The 23,054-nt window shown below is 38.1% G+C and overlaps 3 protein-coding genes across 3 annotated transcripts; 2 read left to right on the top strand and 1 right to left on the bottom strand.

Moving 5' to 3' along the window:
* Positions 1-637: 637 nt before the first annotated feature.
* si:dkey-260g12.1 (uncharacterized) lies at positions 638-4,306 on the top strand. Its single transcript, XM_053326957.1, has 10 exons — positions 638-673; positions 888-933; positions 1,241-1,351; positions 1,669-1,812; positions 2,435-2,540; positions 2,732-2,784; positions 2,893-3,012; positions 3,288-3,310; positions 3,421-3,526; positions 3,720-4,306. The coding sequence occupies exons 1-10, from the start codon at positions 638-640 to the stop codon at positions 3,986-3,988; spliced, it is 1,014 nt and encodes a 337-aa protein (XP_053182932.1). The 3' UTR covers positions 3,989-4,306.
* Positions 4,307-4,356: 50 nt separating this feature from the next.
* Positions 4,357-15,494, bottom strand: cd27 (CD27 molecule). The gene is made up of 7 exons (XM_053326496.1): positions 15,430-15,494; positions 11,352-11,387; positions 11,144-11,269; positions 8,743-8,871; positions 7,390-7,443; positions 5,102-5,203; positions 4,357-4,896 (listed from the first exon to the last, which is right to left on the bottom strand). The coding sequence occupies exons 2-7, from the start codon at positions 11,374-11,376 to the stop codon at positions 4,772-4,774; spliced, it is 561 nt and encodes a 186-aa protein (XP_053182471.1). The 5' UTR covers positions 11,377-11,387; positions 15,430-15,494; the 3' UTR covers positions 4,357-4,771.
* tnfrsf1a (tumor necrosis factor receptor superfamily, member 1a) lies at positions 14,256-22,793 on the top strand. Its single transcript, XM_053326464.1, has 10 exons — positions 14,256-14,801; positions 17,099-17,198; positions 17,364-17,481; positions 17,602-17,727; positions 17,842-17,997; positions 18,159-18,237; positions 19,356-19,408; positions 20,120-20,292; positions 20,385-20,499; positions 20,636-22,793. The coding sequence occupies exons 2-10, from the start codon at positions 17,127-17,129 to the stop codon at positions 20,923-20,925; spliced, it is 1,182 nt and encodes a 393-aa protein (XP_053182439.1). The 5' UTR covers positions 14,256-14,801; positions 17,099-17,126; the 3' UTR covers positions 20,926-22,793.
* The last annotated feature ends 261 nt before the right edge of the window (positions 22,794-23,054 follow it).

The raw sequence follows: 23,054 nt of genomic DNA, 5'->3' as shown, positions 1-23,054 counted from the left end.
TGAACATTGAGTTAAATCTACACAAATATGATTAAGAAGATACTTTAAAATGACATTATAACCGTCACCATCATGTCTTTGACACAAGATTCGTCAGATCTGACAGTTTATATGGAAAGTAATGAGGCTTTGATGCAAAATCGTTAGTCAGAGTGCCAACCAGTCTCTATGAGGTCTGTGCGGGTAAACAGGACAGCAGCAGCAGCAAGAGCAGCAGCAGCAGCAGCAGCAGGCGAAACAGTGAGCGTAGAGATCAGTGGGCGGAGTAGACAGGAAGAATGTAACAGGTAAGGAAACAATGACACAGAGGATGGGTACATTGAGTGAGAAGAGGAAAGAAGGAGAGAGAGAGGTACACCTTGAACAACTTAGCAATATAGCGGAGAGAAAAGAAAAGGAAAATTATATCTGAAGGTAAATTATTATGTTTCTTTTTTTTAATTTCCATATTGTTTTAATGTCATACCTTATTTAATGATATATGAATAATCAGCATTCATATTTTAGAAATAGCCCTTTCATTTCAAGGTGGTGATGGTACTGTACCTCACCACTTCATATATCATGTTAATATTTTGTTGTTTTTTTTCTCCCCAAGATGAGACTTGTGCAATACTGTGCGTGTGTATCTGTCCTGATGTTATCTGCACAGTTGGTGTTCACCCTTCCGCTGGTAACAGTTTCCTTCTTGCTCAGTTTATCTTCTTAAATCTTTGTACATCGTTTACTTAAAAAAAGACTGTGTGTGTAGTTTGCTTTTCAAGTGTAAGAAAAATCTCAAACTTTTAAATATATGACCTGTTTGATAAGTTTCTCAAGACTTGAATGTATTATAGTATTGTAGTGGTTCGTATCTAATTGTAATACTGTGTTAACTAAATCAGCAGGACAAATGTGACGAGGAAGGCAGAACGTGTGAAAGGTGCCCTGCAGGTAAGAAAAGCGTGAGCTGTGTGTGTCTGTATTTATGATCTCTGTCTGTCCTCATCTAACTTTGACTCACTGTTTTTAATGAATGAATCAGCATGATTAATATTTGGAAGTTACTATGAAACTGTCGGGCATACAGTAACTTTCTTTCTTTCTCTGCATGTTTTTTTGCATGTCTCTCTGTCTTTCCTTATAAAAAAAGAGACACATGCTACACACTGAGCTTGTAACCACATCCTTCATTAATATACCTACACGTCTCTGCTCTTCTCATCCGGTTGTCGTCATTTGTTTCTCTCTGCTCTGTCAGGTACGTATCTGAAATCATGTACATGTGTGCCCTGTTCTGATGGAAGCTACACGACTGATGATAACAACTGTGAGGACAACTGCCATCGCTGCTACAGAGACTGCAAACCAGGTAAAGAAACTCTGAGTCATTTCTACCTAGTTTGGTTTCTGTAAGGAATCTATAATAGCCACACTAATCTCATTCTCTATGCACTTCTTTTGCTTCTATGTTTCTGTGGTCTTCTATGTTCTGCCTCATTGATTGTATGTTTCTTTTGTCTTTGTTTTTTAATATTTGAATGTTTTTATGGTCTTTTTAAATTTTATTCCGTGGAGTACTTTGAGCACTTTATTTCTGTGAAAGGGTTAGGTAAAATGTTTATGCTTCATATGACCTTTTGCTGGTGTTAAGATTAATGAAATCATCTTTATTTTCCTCTGCCTCAGAATATAATTTGAAGGTGATTCAAAAATGCACACCCACATCTAATATCAAGTGCGTCTGTGAGGACGGTTTCACGTGCACTCAATGGACCTCAGACGGGCAGAACTGCAAAGTCTGTGAGAAAATCCAATACAAAACCACAACAGGTAAATACTGAGCGGTGCAGAGCGTCAAGTCTGCTATATTGCAGTGAGCAGGCCTCGACTAGCAGGTGGCCTTGTGATAACTCAGTTAGAAAATGATCAGTAATGATCAGTTGTTCAGGGGTGTAGCAGTCGTAAAAGATGTTTAGAGAAGAACTGTTAGTGGTGCTGTAATGTCAGAGAGGCAAACACTGGTGGAAAAAATCAGTTTCCAGTACCAGTAATAGTCCTGCTTTAAAGTACCAATGTGTAGAATTTAGAGGCATAGTGGAACAGATGTGCCAGAAACAGATTATAATAATTATAAGTAGAGGACATTTTGCATTTTTTTCCAAGTTTTGCAGCCACCGTAGGTTCTCCTAAACACTTGGAAGGGGAGGTTGAGGGAAGGTGTCTTCTCTTGGTTGTAATCTGCAACCTTGCCACTAGATGCCACTAAACCCTACACACTGGTCTTTTGAGTGCTAACAGCAAGTGGTTATCAGCAGTCAAATGTGCTTGTTGAGAGTAAATGTACTTTTTGTGGAAAAATGATAAGAAAATGCAAAATGAAACAATAAATGGCTTAATTCCATGTTTTTCCTCTCAAATCTGAAATCAAACTTGCTTCATATTTGTCATCCAGTAGCAGCAGCTGTAATCACAAATGAAGATAAACAGACACCTTCCTCAGCTTCCTCAGCTTCCTCAGCAAGTACCAGCAGTTCTGCCGGACCCTGCCAATTTCCCAAGTGAGTCATGGACTTCTTAAGTAAATACCTCACAAGGTCGAGTTTCAATACTCTGACAAGCCAAAGTCTGGATGGTTTAAAATGTTCTTAAGTTGATACTTTTTTAGCATTTGTTACAGACATTACAGATATCACAGACTTTCATTCTTCATGGGGTCACATACTTAACATTTCACCCTTATCTCACGCAGATGTGGCCGTCAGCCTGTCACATTGCCAGGAAATGGCACAATTTTACAAAGAGGTGAGAGCATGTGAGATAACATCATGTATGGTGTATACTGTATATGAGTGAGAGAGAGTGAGAGGAAGACATGTTTGATTGATTCTTTGTTGTTTTTTTTTGAAACAGAAGAAAGGTACAGCAGTCACCTGGCAGCCATCTTGTGTCCAGTGGTTGCTGTGGGATGCGCTGCCTTTGTGATCCGGATCTGTCTCCGTTGTACCAGGGATGAAACATGTTTCAAGCAAGGTAAGACGGTCTTTACACCTAGGAGGTTTAGTTCTTGGTCTGTCACTTTGACTGATCGTAACGCTGACCCTGGGAATTAAACACACGTCCTATGTTGTGGGAAAGAAAGAAATTCACCTAAGAGGTTTAGAAATGATAAAACTGTGACCTGAGATCTGTCATGAGATTTGCTAAGGTGGTCTCACCCATCAGTCACTATGCAAATCATACACGTGATGATTCATCATGTACAAGTTTCCTTTCTGTTATTAATTTATTTATCTGTTGTTTTCCAGCTGTTGCTAAGGTGTGCAACATGGTAAGTTAAGATAAATCCAAGGTTTCTAATGCTTATTCTAACATGTATTCATATATAAGGCATCATTTCTCACTTGTTTGCCTTAAACTGACGGGCGTTTTCCTCTTTAGGGAGGCAGAGATGCTTCTCACAAGTCGAAGGAGTCAACTCATCAGTTCCCCAGAGACTCATTCAGTGCAAGGCAGCAACCATCGTCCCTTTCAGCAGCCAATCTAGGTACTGATGAGCAAGATGACGACTTTCATGTGTGACACTCGACTCATTTTTTGAGGTCATTAAAAATAGAAAATGTAAAAGATGAAGCTATGTTATGAGTTGTCCCACGCTGTACAATATATGACGATGCACTTCTTCAGGTCAACTAAAACAGTTCTTTATGTGCACTGTTTGCTTGTTAATGTCTTTGTAGGTCCGGTCCACGTCCACAATCCAGGGACGGTCATCTTCAGCTTGCTTAGTCAGTTCACAGGCCAAGTTGGCGCAACCAGTGAAGTGGGGAAGACGGCTGAGAGAGTGAGCAGTGAAGAAGATGACAAAAGCTGTCCTGATTGTCATCCCGCATCCTCGCCCAGTGTTCACCTCTCCGAGGAGGAGAGGAGTGGAGATGCTGAGAGCTTTATTTTTCCCTCCCAGGAGCAGGGGAAGGACTGCCACATGTCCAAAGAGGAGGCACTATGATACATCTAAACAAAACATCCCGGAGGAATTGTGCTGTGGTAATGCCTCCAGACTGTGATAAACACGATTTTATTCATGGAAGGAATGGAAGAAATGTGAAACCGCAGATGACTCTGGAGCAGATCCACCTTCCCCTGGAAAACTGGGGATCTCTCTTTCTGCAGTGACATTTCTGTCTGAAGGCTCTTGACAGACTCTGAACTTAAATTCTATGAAGCACAGCTGGGGGGTGATCTGCTTTGTAAGTTATTTTTTATAATCTAGTGTAAATACTCTGTTTTCCATAATGATATGCGGCTGTTTAATGTTATACCTAAATATTACACATTTTGTAAAAATTGTTTTTATTTTCAATAAAAAAGAAGTATATAAGTAAATGATTATAATTATTGCATTTCCTTTAACACATCCTGAAAAATGTATATATACACATATAAATGTAAAGAATTGAATATCTTTAACTTTTGTGTACCATTGTAGATACCACCATTAAGCAACATACTGCACAATTTCTAACTCATGCTCTTTTCACTTTCTTCATCGTTTTCTTACACTTCTACCATCTAAACTTCACAGAAAAGTTCACGTTTCATCTCAAGGAACAGCAAAAGTCTTGAAATATACAGTACAATTTCTTCTCTCATCAGCGTTGAGCGGAGTGACGCTTGACTCCATTTCTCATAAATGTCCAAAGCAACAAAATGTTGTGAATCTGCTTTATGTCCACCCACCATCTTATCTCCCATTCAAGTTTCTGCTTTTTACATTCTTTCAGTCTTTAACTCAAACATTCGAAACATCGATTGGTTGATCACATTTCCCACACATTTCCTGGACTGGTTTAGACACTCCCTCGTCCTCTGTGGTCGTTTCTGGTCGTGCAGTTATTTTTTCAGCCAACAGGTATCCTGAGCAACGAGAGAAGAGGGGAAAGTTTTGGCAGGAATTAGATTAAAATATCAGATAACAAGCAATCTAAGTATTAAAGGTTAAACAGTATTTAAGTACAGAGTAACAGGATAAGGATAAATGTACTATGCTCAGTGTACTTCCTGTATTTACATAGTGGTGCAAGGTTATCAGCTTCATTATTTAAAATAATAATCAACTGACCTTCCTTTGATCTGATCCAGCGCAGAAAGGGCTTGAGCTTTGTTACGGCAAGGGCAATTACGACAAGCAGGAGGGTAATTATCACCAGGTACCACATTGAATCTGTGAGAATGTATGAGAGAGACATTTTAGGAAAATTTAGAGGAAGAGGAGTTTAATCATTTCCCTTTTTCATTGATATCTATTTCCAACAGCAGGAAAATTATAAGCCATTTCTTAAAACATATTAAGCCTATGGATCAACACCCACTTACCACTCAACCCACTCAACCCTGTATCTCCATAGCTAAATAAATGATACAAGTAATAATAATAATAATAATAATAATAATAATAATAATAATAATAATAATCATCATCATCATCATCATAATCATAATAAGAAGAATCAAATTGTGAAAATACCAAACATATTCTAACAATAAAGTGCTGTTCTTTCTAAATACAGTAAAATACTTTAAATTAGATTTTTGGAGCCAAAACCAAGAAACGATATTATCAGTAAGTTACTGTAAAAATTAGCAAAGTAGTTCAATTTGATACATGAAAGAAAAAAACAATGATTGGGTTCATACAGATTTAGTGGGCTCCATAGCACCCCCTAATACCTGGCAGGCTGTAGACAGGCTAAAGTTACGCTGATGTTCACAACATTTGGAACGTACAATGTTAAATTTGGACATATTTAATATTGGCTTTCATGAGCTCTGACTTGTAAGTGTTTCCCTCTATTTTATGCACATTTTTTGAACTCTTTCTAGAGGGTTTAACGGATGTGTTTGAAATCTGGTGGGTATAAACCTCAGACTGATGATGTCATAGATCATGTGACGACACACTATTTTAGGCAATTTACAGACGATTCAACAGGTCCACATTTCCACCTTTGTTCAGTGACATCTCAAGTCAAATTTTTTTGTGGAATGCCATTTGCTGTGGCGATGCGAAAAACGTGTGGCCTACAATATACAGCAACATGACTGATGTGTTCTTTAGGGCGACATGGCAGACACAGGAACTGATATTTAACTCTTTTGTGCAACGTCCAATATATATGAAAATCCATAAGCATGTCAGCTGACCTCCATTAAATGTATTACTGTATTAAAGACCCACTTGTGTAGCACCGCCTGCTGGCAGAAGTCAGCCTTATGTGACAAACATAATCAGATTTACATAAACTTTACATGGCACAGTCTACACATGATATGCAGTAACATCTCCTACATGCAATGTTCAATATCCATATCCCTCCATCTTGCGCGAGGTGTGAGAACCTGTTTAGTTTTTGCAGCTTTAAGTAAACATATTTTCACTGCTGCTTGAAAGAACTACATATCTGCTAACATTAGACCAGCCTGATTTATACCAATACCTTGTTTATCCCACTTGCATTTCATAATTAATAATAGCTTATCTTATTGAAGGTGATTCAAACATGTAACCTGTAAACATATGTTGGCTGTTGAGCCCCAAAAGCAGAGTGGACATATTGTTTAGCTTACAGTAGCTCAACTCAAGTGTGTTTCTAAGCTGTAGCTAGGTTGCTACAAATATACTTAGGTTGTATCTAAGCTATACTAAAACCTGGGATATAATAGGTGATTTCCAAGTAATATTGTTTACAAGTATAACTTGCTGTTTTCAGGGATTTTGTTGTGATTAACCCAGAAAGAGGAACAGAGGCCAGCTGGGGAAAGTAATGCCTATGAAGACAAACAAGCTCACTGTTAATCCTCATCTGCACTCCTCTATAGAACTTGCCGCCACTTTGTAAAGGTAAATTAGGTGCAAATGTTTCTCTCTGTCATTCAGTTGTGTCATTTATCTTTCTCTCACTCTGTGCTACATTTTCATTCTTGTCATTTCTCACTCAGTGAGTCATGAGCCTCAAAGCCTGCTGACCTCCTGCCAATTATAACTGTTTTTTTAAGCAGTAGTTTGCAAAGCAGTTGCTGTTTAGATTAAGTTTTGCTGGCAGCTCAGGGTTTTATAGTCAACAGACTTACATTGACCCACTGTGACCCAAATCTAAAGAACTGTTCTTTCCACAACATGCTTATATGTTTGGAAGCCTTTCAGTAAATGTTGCAGCGTTGGGCAGCTCACTAAAAATTAGTTATTAGTTACTAGTTACTTGTGAAAGGAACTCATATTACTTAAAAAAAACAACTCCTACCACAATCTCAGAATTCAGAATAAAGAGTCTGTTTTGTTTTCCCCACAACCCCAAATCAATTCAGTTCAATTCAATTTCAAAAACAGTAACTTCTTTGTTTTTACGTTACCTTTGACCGATGAAGGGGGAGCCATGCGAGGGGTGGAGGCAAAAGGTTTGAAGGCTGGTAAGAAAAACGTTCATAGTTTAATGGAGACAGTCAATGAATAGTCAGTGAACTCACTCTTAAGTCTCGTCAGAATGTATAATCATGCGGTATGTTTTATAATTAGCTTGTGTCACTTTGTGCCAGTGTGACTTAACTCCTTGGATACCGCTGAGTAAACAAACCACTGTTAACTAAGGTCAGACCAAAGTTCATCAACATTTTTATCAGCTGATTGGTTTGTCGTTGTTAAGTTTGACATCAGCACAGAGCTATTTTAGCTGAACCTTTCCGAATGTATGTTGCTATGGTTACAGTGTTATGCAGTGCTACAGCACACTGGTGTGGTTGCCGTTTTTGCACACATTTCGGTGGTACTCTGGGCCCCCTAAAGCAACAAGAACCCACTTTTTATAGAGCTGCTGGAGTGGTTTTGAGGTGTCATGTGCATCTGCAAAGCCAGGCTCTGCACCCTTAAAGGACTGGTTCACAATTTTTCAAGTCTATCCACACAGACAAATATTTTTCTTTCTGCAATAATTTCTCATGTTCATTCTGGCCATTAGCTTCAGCTATCCAAATGTGTGAAATACATCCAATATCTTTCAAAGTTTTTGTTACACTGCAGCTGAACAGGAACAACACACAAAGAGGTTTGTAACGGTGGAAGATATTGACTATGATATTTATTTGACTAACTCATACAGCTGGATCCTCATATTATTAACCTTTGAATACATTTTTACTCACAATGAGGATTGTGGATTTTGGAAGTGATCTTTTAATTGAACAGAAGGAATGATTACAGTGAGACGATGTTCATTTGGGCACATGACTGATGTTTTAAGACAGAATTAATGAAAGTGTGAACATATCTTTTAATTAGACACTGGCTGATTGCATTTTTACTCATCTTTAGCGGTTACAGTTTCAGCCTGTAAACTGTGACATGACAGTTTAGTGTGGTTTTATGTGTAAAAGACCGCGTTGTGACCACACCCAAATGTGATGTTGGTTGTGGTGCAGCAGATGTTTTACCAGAACAGTTACTGCAACAGTTTATGGTAATGTGGTAAAATTACGGGAATTGTTCATCTTGGTGTTAAATTACTCTTTAAAAATGAATTGCAGTGTTACTCATACTGTGCAATATATATTATTATTTATCTCTGTGGAATACGTTTATGAGCAAAAAGGGTTTATATTCATGTGCATTTGTACAGACTGGAAAAATGATGTCCCGATACAGATGTTAGGATACAATCCTGCAACTTTGACTCCATTATAAAGTTTGGTTGAATGTGCTGAGTATCGTACCTGTAGTGGGTTTGGTGGTCGGTACTGGAATACACTCTGTGCACTGTTGGTCACTGCACCTGAAGCCCGCTTTACATCTGCACACAGCGTTACGAGTGACACTACAGCTTGTCTTGTACTCCATGTTTGCTATTAGAAAAAATAAACACAATAATCAGTTACTTATGAATAATAAAGTCTATTTATATTCCTGGTTATGTTTTTACACACGTATGCATTCAGATTTCCTTAAAACATGACAAGAATCAGAAAATGAGAAATGACTCACAAACAATGTATGACAGGTAAGATTCTGGTTTTAACTCATAAGACGGTTATATTATCACTACTACTGCCTCTTCTGAAGAGCCAGTGAAAGCAGTATTTCAGTTTGATGAAACATTTTCTTTCTTACAGACATCTTTAACATGCGTGCATCAATGTGAGTTCACAAATTAGCAAACAGAGAACTACTTATATGAGCCACAAAGAGCAACAATCATCACAAGACATTAAGTTTTCACAACAGCCCATAGTAGTAGATAAAATTGCAACAACGACAATCATAAATATATATACAACTTTGTATCATCTAGTGTCATATTTCAGGGAAATCTTCTCTTGGTGTTTTAATTTTGTACATGAACTGATATACATGTCTATATTGAAAGGTAGTGACACAAATTCAACTATAACCTCAGTCATAAACACATTTTATATATGTTTGGATGTTTGTTTGGTGTAATTAGTTGTTATTACATTATGATCTGCAGTACACTGTTGTCTTGACCATATCCTTCATTTCATTCAATGCTAACAGCCAAATATGACCATAGAAACCATTCAAATCTAAAATTTACAATACATTATTGGAAAGTCTCATATTACAGTTTTTTGTTTGCTTGTCCTCCTTACTGAGAGGTTCAGAGATTTTTACTCTAAAGGTCTTAAGAGATGAAAATGACTTAATATATGAAATATTAGTTTGACTTCCCACAACAACAAAAAACTATTACATCCTTGCATATGTTTAACACTTTTATGAAGTATTACTGGATAAACCTTAGACTGATACTGTTGAAGTGCAAGAGCAGTGTGTGGGGTTTTTTGTGTGGGTTAAATTATTTCCTGCAATGTTATTTTCCATATAGCCGTTAATTGGTTTGAAGCCCCTACATGTGTAGGACTTATAGGAGCATTGAAGAGTTCCTTTTTATTGAGACAGGTATCAAAGAGTTTCAGATGTATTTTCAGATTTAAAAGTTGTGTTTATAGTTGCTCTACAGTTGTAACATTGGTATGTAATATGTTAAACCGTTGGTTACAAGATAGAGCGTCTTGTTTGAAGCATAGATGTTAGACTCAGCTAAAACATATCCAAAATTCAGACTGAGAATCACGTACTCACACACTCTTTTATGTTTTCCACAGTGACATTTAAAATTCAGTAAACAGTCTTTTATTGCTCACCTGTAGCAGGCAAAGACCTGAGTAATGTCTCTGCTGCTCTTTCCGATGTTTACCACTTTTCTGTGTTTTTTCTTTTTTTCCACTTGCATGGTCTACCTTTTGAACCTCCTTCTGCCATTACCATCACTGGTGGGCTGTGCTGCCGATGGTATTACCATGAAAACATGACTGAATGTCTGATGCTGAATCCCACCCCAATCTCCCTGAGCTGGTTAAAAAGAGGGTTTCTCAGACCCCCAACCCCCCTCTTCTTTTCATCTCTCTCTGACTGTATCCCGTCATGATACTCAGAATGGGAAATCCCCTCACATTAGGTGTCTAGAAGCAAATGTGAAATCGTGAACCTGCAGACAGAGTTGAGTAACAACTAAAAGTCTGCCTTCTTCAAGTTTTGTGCCGTAACTGGTCGAAGTCAGTGGTCAGGACCACAGAGAAATGATGACTCACTCCCACATCAAGCCAAAAAGGACACAGTCACTTAGTTCACACACATCATACACGTTAAATACACACAAAGTTAACAAGGAACTACAGAGTGTCACAGGAGGGGAGGGCTGGGCTCCACATGACATCTGCTGCACTGTGATTCAGTGTTTCAGCTCTATCTTGATAAGATTCTTTGTTCGTCTATCTGCATATCTGATAATCTGCATATCTGATAATCTGCATATCTGATAATAGTATATTAATAGTCTAATAATGATAAAGACTTTGAATTTCTGAAATACATGCACCATGGAACAGCACAGTGGTAAAGTAAATAAGGAAGGTTGAAACTGACAGTTAAATCTCTCATATTAGCAAAAATTCACCCTTACAGAGTTTCCTTGAATCTAGCATCCTAGTAAATGTTGTAATTTGCATGATCTAAAAGGTATTTTCTCACATAGTTCAGGACTCACACACAATTAACACCCTACTCCGCAGAGACAAAAGCTGTGAAATTACTCACATTTGTTGCAATTTTCACAGATGTTGCACCTCAGCTTCACGTTGTAGATATCATTGTAGCGGCCATCTGTGCAAGATTGACACTCAATCTCACATTCCACCCTTGAACGCCGTACCATATGTTTCCCTGTAATGTATTTACAGTTACAGTTATAGTATGTTTGACTTCAAGCTACGAAATCGATCAAGACAGAAAGAAGTCACAGTACCTGGTGGGCAGCTGTTACAGCACATTGTTGGAGTTCCTACGGGCCAGGGATATTGTGTCTGATTGCAATTGCTGGAAAGCACAGGAGACAGGAAAGAGAGACTACACAGGAAAAGTAAAGGAATGTAATATAATGACTGCATCTGGGAGTAAAAGCGAAAAGACGAAGAGGAAGAGAACGATGAGGAAGGGAGGAGGAGGATGGCGAGCAGGAGGACAAGGAGGAAAATGGATGAAACTGGTTAGTTTTATTAACATTATGTTTCCAATAGACAGACACAGAATGAAATAACATTCATCTTGTAAAAATGACAAACCTCTACAGTACTTTATAGTATCCACACAAGTCATAACAGACACATAATTTAGCTGGGAAGCTACACAACACACTGTAACACACATTTCATGTTTAAAAAGCATGTAACATGAGGAACATCTGCTCTGTACTAAAACAAACATCCTAAAAACTTTACATCCCACTACAAGTCAGATTGCAGGAACATTATCGCGTAAATGTTTCAGCTTTGAACATGACAAGACACTTTTATCAAAGGTTTTGGCTGACAGTAGACTTACCGTGGATGAGATGGTTAGACGAGATGTAACCTGGGACCCTCTTAGTGACAGACTGAACAGGGGACCTGAAGTGTGTCAGGGGATTATTCATAAAATGTCAAAGATGACTCATAATGAAACCCTAACATTTTGCTAGTCTTTTGAAATCTCTCTGCTCTGTGCTCGTGTCCTGTGCCGGCAGCCACAACGACCCCCTGGCTCTGTGTATGGCACAAAAAACCTGCCCTCCTCCAGCCTCCACTTGTTTCCACAGGCACCATATCTCTCGTTTCATCCAAAGTCAAGATATCGTCTCAACAACCAATGTTTCCTCTCTCGCTGTCTCTCTCGCTCTCTCTTTTTTTCTCTCTCTCTCGCTCTCTCTCTCTCTCTCTCTCTCTCTCTCCCTCACACACATACACACACACACACACACACACACACAAACACTAACCATCTCTCTCCTTTTCTCTTCTTCTTAGATGACAAGGTCACTTCATGTAAAATATCATGAACGACTCATTTAACATAAAGCGATCCTGTTCTTCTTACAGAAAGCTGATGTAGAGATAAACATCATTCCAAGAATCGACCTTAATCTGATGAGCAACTCTGCAACTTTATGACACACAGTAGTGAGAAAATTGAGCTCCTTTAAACAATACCAAATATAACACATAGGTAAGCCCATATGATCATAAATATATCATAAATGTACTCTGTAAATGATTTTTTGTATTTATTTTATGATATTTGAGGGTTATTTTTGTTTGAATTATTCTCAACTGCATTGTCTGTGTGGTAACGGTGACATCTGTCTACTGTTTAGCGCACTGTGACTTCAATTGTCCAGTTTGCAAGTAAGCGCTGCTGGCCGTTAACATAATAATAACTTTCTGGAAATTCCTTCTATTCTTTTGTACTTTGTATTGATATCAGAACTTTTGTGTGTTAGCAGTTAGTCAGTAATAACCAGATGACTTGCATGTGTGTGCAGATCGTTCCCCAAACTCTTACCAAATCTTGTCAGTGTCCTTTTTTCTCCATTTAAGTATCACTGTTACCTAAAACTGAAATAAAAGACTGAGAGGTATGAAGCATTCAGCTGTCATGTTGTTCTCTTGATACCCCCTTTAGGCTCTGCTTGAGCAGTTTTCACAGAAACCAGACGGCAACACGTGACCTCTTGTCACTCTTGTCAACCGTGAAACAGGACTAGTAGAGGAAGCAGCATATTACAGGGGGGCTGCCTCAGAGGTCTTGATTTGTGACTCTCAGCGAACAGCAGGAGTGCACGAATGACTATGTGAAAGAGATGACTGAGCACCAAACTCACTATCAACTGACTTAGACTAAACCTGACCATGCTTATCTTGAGATTTCAGTATTAGGTGACTTGACCGTAAAGAAATTTATGTTTGATTAGTACTTCAGAGGAATTTTTGCCAGGAACACGTTGACATTTCTGTGGTCAAGTAAACAGATAGTAAACTGAAAGTGTGTTTTTTTGCAGAGTCAGAGCAGTCCAGTGCTGACAGCTGTCCTCGGAGGTGATGTGTTGAACTTACCACTGTGGGCGTGTGCACGTGCATACTGAAGACCTACATAAACTGTACACTATGTGTTGGTATTTGACACTTGTGGATGTGTGACACTGACACAAAAAGAGAGACAGAAAGATGGAGGAAACGATTGAGCGATTTTTTTTTTTTTTTGCTCACTGATAAAGAAGGATGTGGTTTTTCTTAGGAAACAATTGTCTTGCTCTGCTGAGTGAGCTCTTTCATATATACTGTATTGAGTGGTTCACGTGAGGCCACACTCCACTGGCCTGCCATAAAAAGCTCCAGCCGACTCCAGCCTATTTTTAGTTTTAATTAAAACCCTATTGGGATTATGCAGTGCTTAAAGTTATTCTAAATTCAGTGGCTGTACTTGCACTGCACAGGGCTGTCAGATACTTTTCTCTAGGGACCAAAACACTACATCAGAATGAAATAATGATTTAAAATGTGATGTATTCAGAAATTAAGTATTTCTTAAAAGTGTAGTCTTCTTGATTTGTTCATTACGAGTAGTAAAAGTTCATCTGAAGCTTATATGAGGCGTCAGCAGTCTGAGTTAGTCAGTAAAGTGAATATCTGCCACATTTACAGTCTTTATAGGATCAAATTCCCTCTTTGTGTTTCCTCGAACAGCGTTTCCCTGTTGAGCTGTGGAGGAAGTAAAGTAACAAAAAGCAGGACAGTGGCACTAAAAAAACTGTAACGTTGAAAGACACTGACTTGATTCGACTCATTTGTAGCTTGAGCTTCAGATAAACTTTTAATTACATGTTTTCAGAGGGGTACTGTAGATTGTATTACGTGCATTGTGAAGGGATCTTCTAATGGTCGGTATAAACAAGAAGAATGATTATGTCAAGAAAAAACAGTTTCAATGTTCATTTGGGCTCCTGGCTGGCTGCTTTAAGACAGACTTGAACAAATGTCCTTTAAGGATGAATGAATGTGAGGAATTTTGGCATGTTTCAACTCACATGTGTGGGTGTGAGAGCTGTCATTTATACTAATCTTTAGTTTGATTCTAATCTTATAGTGAGTCACCTCGCAGACATATTTCAGGTGTTTGATGCTCATGCAACAGGTTTATGTGTATTATTATTCCCACAGGTCCTTCTTGACAAACCATAGACTATTCCTTGAAACTGCTCGTGACGCAGCTGCATTTCCCGTTTTAGGGAACCGCCTCCTCTTACCCGACCAGAGTGGGGAAACATCTCTAACGCTATACCAAACACACACAAAAAATAACTTGTGTCCAATTATTGATACATTCCTGCCGTGATATGGACCTGAAGTAAAGTGTCATCGTTGACTTGCCAGTGTTTGTCCAGGTAAGTGACGGTAAAATAGCTCTGTGTGTCAGTTTGTGGGCAGAAGAGATTCATATCAGCCTGAGGCTTTTAGTGGGTGTCAATGTGGTATAACTAAACCGAAACCAGTTAGATTCAGGAAAAAAAAAAGATAAAACTTCAGAGTTCATTTAGTTCTTACATACGTCAACGTTACCTGTAAACAAGTGAGTCGTCACGGTGAAATTGGAGGATTTTAAAGTCACTCAAAAAGTCAAGTCAAATCTCAAAGTCCAGACAGGGAAGTGATCGAGCTGCCAAACTACTGCGTACAAAAATGTCATATAAAAAATGAGAGAGAGAGCCAAGCTGTTTATTTGGCAGACCGTAGTATGTAAATATAACACTGCATATTCAAATTTCTCTTTAATGTGTTAAATCCCCCTAGTGGGCTGTTAATTCTAAGGAGACATAATTATTAAATGTCGACCCTGTGACCCTGCACACTTTCAGTTATTAAAAAAAAAAAAAAAAAAAAAGTTTTAAAAAGTTTCAGTCACTTAGACCATCATTACATCCCAGTTTAAGGATACATTCAAGATGCTATTTAGTATTAAAATAAAAGTAATTTGTAACCCATATAACACATTTAACAGAGTTTCGTGCTTACCTTTAGTCGATCTTAGTCCTAGTTTCGTTTTATCAGATGATATGCTCAGAAAACCACCTCGGAAACCTCAGCTCCCTCCCAAATATAGCGGCTCCCCAAGAAAAACACACAGACCTGTGTCAATAATTGTCATAAAAAACGTTGACTGTAGCTAAATATATGGATTACCCTGATCTGATTAAAAGGTGGGGAACTGGTGACTTGAGGGTATTTTTCACTCGCTTCCTTAAACTGTGTTGACAGGACACATTAGAGAAATCACTGATGGATGTCTCAAAACTGTAACAGGTGAATCTAAAACTAACTGAACTGTTAAATATGACTGGTGATATGTGGGAAAATATATTTTGGTATTTGGGTGAATTGAGCCGTTAAGATATTCAGGAGATATTAGGAAATACCTTAATAACTAGTGCCTCAGTGCATAAATCATTTACATGATTCCTTAGTATTAGGGCTGGAACTAATGATTATTTGATCTGTATCAGTTGTATATTATTTGTGTATGAGTATATCTGGGGATAGTAGTTGATTAATTGACTGACCGACTAATCGTTGCAGCTCTGCAGCGCCAGAAAACAAACAAAAAATGGGCACCGGCTCCTTTTGATTGAAAGTATGCACCTTTAAATCACAATCTAAATCACCTTAAGATGGATTGTCCTTCATTTATTTGACTCCCTGTGTCAACATCAAGATTGAAGAGTCTTGTTACTGTGTGTATATGTCAATGTAAACATGTTTAATGAAATCACTGCTCAGTAAGCCTTGTGTCCTGGCAGTTTTATGTGTGAGAATAGAGGAGAAAGTCAGAGGAATGAGCAGTTAATGGGACCATGCAGCTCATTTCCTCCTCAGGGCCCCATAACAATCTGAGAAAAATCTGCCTAAAACAAAGTAAAGCTAAACAAAAATGATCCAATTCATTAGTTATGTTGAAAATAGCAAAGTGCAATCCTGAATACAGTCTGTGTAATAAAACAACAACATATGGAATCATTTATTATTATTATTATGAAAATGTGTTTGCATGTTACCTGTGGTGTAGGACAAACTGTGGCCTGTTGGTGGGGGTAGATGGAAGGTGATTCATGATCCATGATCGGTGGCAATTGGTCTGATATTTGTAAAAAAAAAAAAAAAAAGTCCCAATACACCCAAAATAAATGACTAGAGCCACGAATAACTAAAAAAGGACATTTGAACAAATTGAAAGCTTTACTTTATAAAGCTACTGTATGGCATTGCAACAGATCATCTGGATTTTATTGTAAAATGAAGGAGAGCTGCAGTGATTAGTCAATAAGTCGTTTAGTCAATCGATGAATTGGCAACTATTTTGATAATTGAAAAACTGTTTTTTGTAATTTCTTTAAAAAAATGTTCTCAAATGTGAGGATTTTCTTTTTTGCCATCATACCTTGAGCTCTAAGAATTAACTGACATTTTATAGACAAAACTGATTATTAAAGCAGATTAATTGATAATGAAAGTAATTAGTTGCAGCCATAATACTGAGTGAATTTAAGAAATAATATAATTAGTCTTATTTTATTATGCTTGTCCTCACAGTGTAACAATGAGTGTTCGTCGTTTAACAAAAAGTGTAACATACCTTTATTTCTATGTCTTTGGCTGTCGGATGTTTTACAGATTGTTTTCCTTGCAGGTGGCTTCAGATGGACTGAACCTGTAAGATGATGGAGGGAGCTCGACACAGTTGGGGATGGATTAGAAAAGCCTGTTTTGGCACAATATTGATCCTCTTGGTGAGAAAGTCTTGAAGTGCTTCACTTGATATTTCAATAAGACGTTAAAACATATTTTTTAAGCAAAGAGAAATATTGTTGTTATTGTGATATTACTGATCCAAATGAAATGAAAAAAAGAAAGTTGTTTCCTAACTTTGTGCATTTGTGCAATCTGTGTTGCAGTGCATGTTCATCTCCACTTCTACATCCTTACAACCAACCTCACAATCAGTTAAGCAGAAGTGTCCAGATGGGGATTATTCCAATGACAAGGGAATATGTTGCAACAAATGCTCTCCAGGTACTGTATGAGCCCCTGCACACCACACGTGATTATTATACTCATACTCATTATTAAAAATATCACACAGGCAGACTTTCACTCCTCCAAATCTTTAACCGTTTTTTTCATGTTGTCCAGGTTTTAAGCTCTTGAACGAGTGTCAGGCTGTGCGTGAAAGGAGTGAATGTGTGCCATGTCCAGATGGACAGTTCATGGACCAGCTGAACTTCTCCCCAAACTGTTTCAGTTGCAAACGTTGCAAAGGTAGAGTGACTTTACCTTTTTTCTAAGAGTTATTTTCACTTTTTGAATTTCCCCATGTCGCATCGGGTAATGGTTTACTTTGTTCTGTTTCTCTCTTTTCAATATTTTCCACAGCAAAATATAATGAAATCTTGGTATCAAAATGTGAACCATACAAAAACACTATTTGTCGCTGTAAAGACGGTTATTACAAAAAGGACATCGACTCAGGAACATATGAGTGTTTGAGATGTAAAACGTGTCGGTCTGATGAACAGGAAAAACAACCATGTAAGTCTTGAGATGTTGCAGTGTAATCAATTACACTCATATATACGTAAGGCCATTTGCTTGATTGTCATTATTATCATTATCATTATTAATTATTACTTTCCTGCCCATCATGTATTTTCTCAGTGTGGTCTAAATGTAATTATTCTTGTTGTGTACAGGTACACCAGAGAACAACACTTTGTGTGGATGTAAGGAGAATTACTACAAAGAAAAGGGCAAGTGTGTAGCATGCAAAGAGTGAGTATACTACTGTATGAGTTTTGGCCACATGCTTTGTTCATATTCTGCTGTCTGCCATGGTTTTTATTTTAAGTTACTTTTAGGGAAGTTGGTTTGTTGAATTGAAACTTGTAACACACTTCCACCTTTGTTCAGTCTTTCCATTTTTTAGCAACAGAAGAGAGAAGTTACACGACCTTAAAACTGGGTTACTGCCACACACTGATTTTGCAACATTAAGTCATAGAGTGCTCATTTGTTAAAGTCTCCTTCTATTCAAAAGTGTGTTTTGTTCAATGTTAATTCAGTTAGATGTTTGAGCTTCACCTTTCACAGTTTGACACTAAAAGGCTGTCTTTACATACATCTGCTGTTCACCTTAAATCAGAGTTTAGGCATGTACCTACAAGCATGATTTATGACTTCATGACTAGTTTGGAGCAAGTAGTGGTCCAGTATGCAATTTACACTGGTGTGATGTAGAAACTTGAAGCCTCTAGCACACATACACTGAGAATTAAACTTTACTTGAGTATTTTTATATGTCAGAAAACACACCTGCAGGGGATATTTAAATAGACTGTACTCCCTCCTGGGCTTCTTTTTCATTCAATACATGCCTTGTTTACTCAGGGGTTAACATTCCCTTTGATAATATATATTTATTTTATTTTTATATATATTTATTTTATTAGACATTAATTTTATACTGCTGATTTGAAACATGTTAGTTGAAATTGAAATACAAAATTGCAAACAAAAACATTATTGTAACTGTGTTGTACTAGAAGACAAAGGAGCTAAATGTGTGGTTGGTTATACAAATTACTTACGTTGGCGGTTTTTAAAAGGGGAATTAAGCTCTATTAGTGACGAGTCCAGCGCAGACAAAGTGATGCTTGTCGAAGATAGAAAAAGAGGGAAGTCCAGAGTAAACTACTGCCCATACTTCCCATTACCCATAGCTACACTTTATATATATATACAATAAGAAGCATTATCTTGATTAATGGTGACTGTGAATCAGCACTTCAAGTGTTAACCAGCCGTCGTCACGACCTTAGCGTTAATCAATTCCTCTTACAATGTTTTACTTCCTCCTCAGTGTTGTGAAACTTCCTCTCTCTTCTCCACAGCTGTTCATCTGGCTGTGAACATCTCTGTCCAGTTACTGTTCAGACCACAAAAGGTGAGCCCTTGTCATGAGGCAGTGTGATTTTGGGTTAGGGTTATCTAAGGTTATCTGTTTATTGTAGAATTACTTAAACCTTATGATAAATATTGGTGACAACCTACAGTCTACCTAAATACATAAATTGTGCTGTTTTATGTTTGGAAAAATGCTTGAATATATTGAATTATACAAGAATCTGGTGTTATTATGTGATTTCGATTGATATGTACAAAACTACAGCTGCACTGATGACAGATGTTGAACAACAGTCTGATATAATTCAATTTAATGCCTTTATTGTTGTTGCACACCAGTATTTAAAAAGAGTGTGTCCTAAAAAAACAGCAAACAGACAATAAACATAAAACAACATACAATGAGACACATAAAATACACTATGGATATAGGGGGTAGTAATTAATATAGATAAATTAATAAATAAGAGCAGTAGTTGCAGACTAAATTGCACATGCCAGCATATCAGAGGTGCATACTCAGTGTGCATTAATAAGGATCAAACATGGGTTGAACAATCACATGTTCAAAAAAGTGACAACGGCAGTTGGTGAAAAAAAAAGCTGGTCAGACACTCAATAGTTGTGGTGTTATAGTGATGGTGTCTTTATAATAGCAGAATGTAACTCCGACTGTTAAATAACATAACTGTATTTCTAATGTGAGTCTTCATGTCTTGTTACCTGTGTGTCCCTCGTGTCCCTTCTGAAGGTCAAAAGGAGGAAGATGGAAGATGGATCATTATAATTGCTGTGCTTTCAAGTGTGGCATTAATATTAGTTGTGGTGGGGTGTCCCGCCACCTATATCCTCACCACATGGCTCACCAAGAGGAGGATACTGAGAGAGACCTCCCAAGCATCTGTCACCCCGGACTCACTTGAGGTACAGTGATTTAACTGCTTACTTTTTAAATTTTTTTTACTGGATGTACATCTACAGTCAGTAATCTTATATCTACCACTGTCTCATTGCAGATCCTGGTCAAAAATGAAGAACCCTCAGAGAAGTATGTGAATGCCATTCCCCAAAGCCCTGTGAATGAGCAGGAAATACCCAATCTGCCTGACTGTGTCCCACTGGAAATCAAGAGTGAGTATATTTGATGATGTGCATTCTCCTGACCAATGGTCCACTGTGTTTCGACTCAAACATACAGACACCTATTGTGCTAATTCTTATCTCTTCCCTTCATCATCACCCCGCTCTGCCCACCCCCTTTCTGCAGTCCCTGACCTGATCTACATGGTGCTAGACCTGGTACCAGTGCTGCAGGTGAAGCAGCTGGTGCGTTCTCTCGGTGTGACGGATACAGAGATCGAACGAGCAGAGATGGATCACCGGACCTGCAAGGAGTCTCACTACCAGATGCTGAGGGTGTGGGCAGAACAAGGATCACGAGCAGGACGAGGTGGAATGCTGCACCGGCCGTTGTTGCTGGAGTTGTTAGATAAACTGAGAACGATGCACCTGGGACAGGCAGCCGAAGAGCTGGAGACAAAGTATGGCATTCAGTAATTCTGTGATGCGTGCCAAGTGGGACAAAAAGCTTATAAAACCAAGTATTGTACTCAAGGACGGCCTCAAAGTACACACACATGGAGCCACCACACACCAATGCAGCAAATTTGTTTCACAGCCACCAGCTTCACTGGACACTCTACCTCCGCTACTGCCAGTCATTACATGAGAGACAGAGTCAAACTACTGAGAGCGACGGATCAAAAGGATTAAGAAGTGGGAAATCCTCTACTTTTTAATTCAGCTGAACTCTTTGTAAAGAACTTTTGTTAATGACTTTGTTGTTTTAAACCTTAAAGACATAGTTCAACATTTGGGAAAACATACTTATTCACTTTCTTTACAGGAGTTAGATAGAGATCAATACCTCTCTAATGTCTGTTCAGTAAATATGAAGCTGCAACCAGCAGTCGGTTAGCTCAGCTTAGGGTGTAGCTGTGGTTCAGGAGGTAGAGCAGTCAAGTCGATGTGTCCTTGGGCAAGATATTTAACCCAAAAATGCTCCAGATGGCTGCACCAATGGTGAAATGATATCTGTAAATGTTTCCATCAGTCTCCATCTGATGAGCAGTTTAGTACCCTGTGCAGTAGCCCCTGTCATCAGTGGGTGAATGTGAATGGGTGAATGTGACATGTAGTGTAAAAGTGAATGCAGTGGTCAAAAAGACCAGAAAAGTGCAGTATGAGCACAGTCCATTTCTTTGTCACACTCTGTCAAAAGGTAACACAGCCTACCTGCCAGCACCTCTAAAGCTCTAATTGACACATTATATTTTGTTTAGATAATCCAAACTAAAACTCCAGTGTTACCAGAAACTATTTCTTGACAATGAGTTTTAGTGGTGTTAGTAGGTGTTTTCTTCTTACAGAGCTCGGCGAGCTGTTAACTGCTGTTAGTCAGTACACTGAGCTACTCTAACCAGTTGCTTTCTCCAGCTTCATATTTACTACATAAAAATGATCTTCTCACCTAATCCTTGGCAACAAATCAGATAAGCTTATTTCTCAAAATGTCAAACTAATCATTTAAGGATGGTAGACCCTTTATCATGATTTGGTCAAAAATCTTTTTGTAATCTACACAGCTTGCATTCATTTTTTTGGGCTTTTTTGCCTTTAATGTACAGGATAGTAGAGATAGACAGGAAGCAGTGAGGGGGAATGACACGCAGGATAAGACTGCTTGGCATGGGATTCGAACCGGGATCGCTGAGGACTATAGCCTCAATACATGGGGCGGGTGCTCTACCTGCTGAGCTATGCTCAACCCCCAGCTTGCATTCATGATGTGCCATTTGCTGGCTGTATCTTAAGGCTTTTTCAGCTTTGTCGTGAGCAGCAATACATTGTATCTACTTTATTATGCCAGTTAAGCTACTCTTGATAATCACAAATATACTTTTAGACACTGTAGCATAAGCAGAACATGTGAAAATAAATGCTGGCTAGTGAAGAAGTGACATAAAGTTCATATATGATGTTTTAATTGGCAGTAGCTATTGGCAGTTTTAGTCACCTTAATAAACTGTAATGGAAAGAGTAAGAAAGCTATGGAGGTGTGTTGTTTCTACTGAGTATAGACTAAAGCCCTGTCACATCTCGTCAGCTTTTCACAGCCCCATTAACATTCTTTAAGCCCCATCATACAAGCATTATTCACCATCGTTAGAGAAAACAGGACACACCTTGTCTCAGTCTCTCTCAGCCAAATAACCTTTAGAATACCAGTCTCAGCCTGCAGATTCAGATATGAATCAGCCAAATTAAGACAGGCTGGAGCAGTGTCATTAAATGCACTTTGTATGAAATCATGCATTATGTATTGTACACAACCATTTAATGAGAGAATGAACAATTATTTTTTAGAGGACTATAAATAAATAAATAAATATATATACATATATATATTTATTTATATATGTATGTGTGTGTGTGTGTGTTTCTTCATGTGCGTATCTGAATTGTGCATAAATCTGTCTAATAGACTACAGGAGTGCATGTGGTGTTTGTGGATACAGTGTAAATGTGTGAGTGTTAATGAGGATGTAATAGTGCGTTTAGCTTCAGGCATGTTGCCAGTCTACATTCTAAAGCTTTAAATATTTGATCACATTTATAATAACTTC

This window comes from Scomber japonicus, chromosome 10 (genome assembly GCF_027409825.1).
Source record: "Scomber japonicus isolate fScoJap1 chromosome 10, fScoJap1.pri, whole genome shotgun sequence".
NCBI classification, from domain to species: Eukaryota; Metazoa; Chordata; class Actinopteri; order Scombriformes; family Scombridae; genus Scomber; species Scomber japonicus.
The sequence above is the reverse complement of the archived record's forward strand: the minus strand, read 5'-3'. Positions and strand labels throughout refer to the sequence as shown.

What these genes read in the sequence shown, in the direction of transcription:
- cd27 (XM_053326496.1), bottom strand. Translation starts at nt 11,376, where the DNA reads ATGTGCTGTAACAGCTGCCCACCAG. An exon ending in TCCCCCTTCATCGGTCAAAG is followed by an intron (nt 5,204 to 7,389) that starts GTAACGTAAAAA and finishes ACATTCTCACAG; the next exon opens with ATTCAATGTGGTACCTGGTG. An exon ending in CTGGATCAGATCAAAGGAAG is followed by an intron (nt 4,897 to 5,101) that starts GTCAGTTGATTA and finishes CTCGTTGCTCAG; the next exon opens with GATACCTGTTGGCTGAAAAA.
- si:dkey-260g12.1 (XM_053326957.1), top strand. Translation starts at nt 638, where the DNA reads ATGTTATCTGCACAGTTGGTGTTCACCCTTCCGCTG. An exon ending in TTGCTAAGGTGTGCAACATG is followed by an intron (nt 3,311 to 3,420) that starts GTAAGTTAAGAT and finishes TTTCCTCTTTAG; the next exon opens with GGAGGCAGAGATGCTTCTCA. An exon ending in CCTTTCAGCAGCCAATCTAG is followed by an intron (nt 3,527 to 3,719) that starts GTACTGATGAGC and finishes ATGTCTTTGTAG; the next exon opens with GTCCGGTCCACGTCCACAAT.
- tnfrsf1a (XM_053326464.1), top strand. Translation starts at nt 17,127, where the DNA reads ATGATGGAGGGAGCTCGACACAGTTGGGGATGGATTAGAAAAGCCTGT. An exon ending in AAGTGTGTAGCATGCAAAGA is followed by an intron (nt 18,238 to 19,355) that starts GTGAGTATACTA and finishes TCTTCTCCACAG; the next exon opens with CTGTTCATCTGGCTGTGAAC. An exon ending in TCACCCCGGACTCACTTGAG is followed by an intron (nt 20,293 to 20,384) that starts GTACAGTGATTT and finishes GTCTCATTGCAG; the next exon opens with ATCCTGGTCAAAAATGAAGA.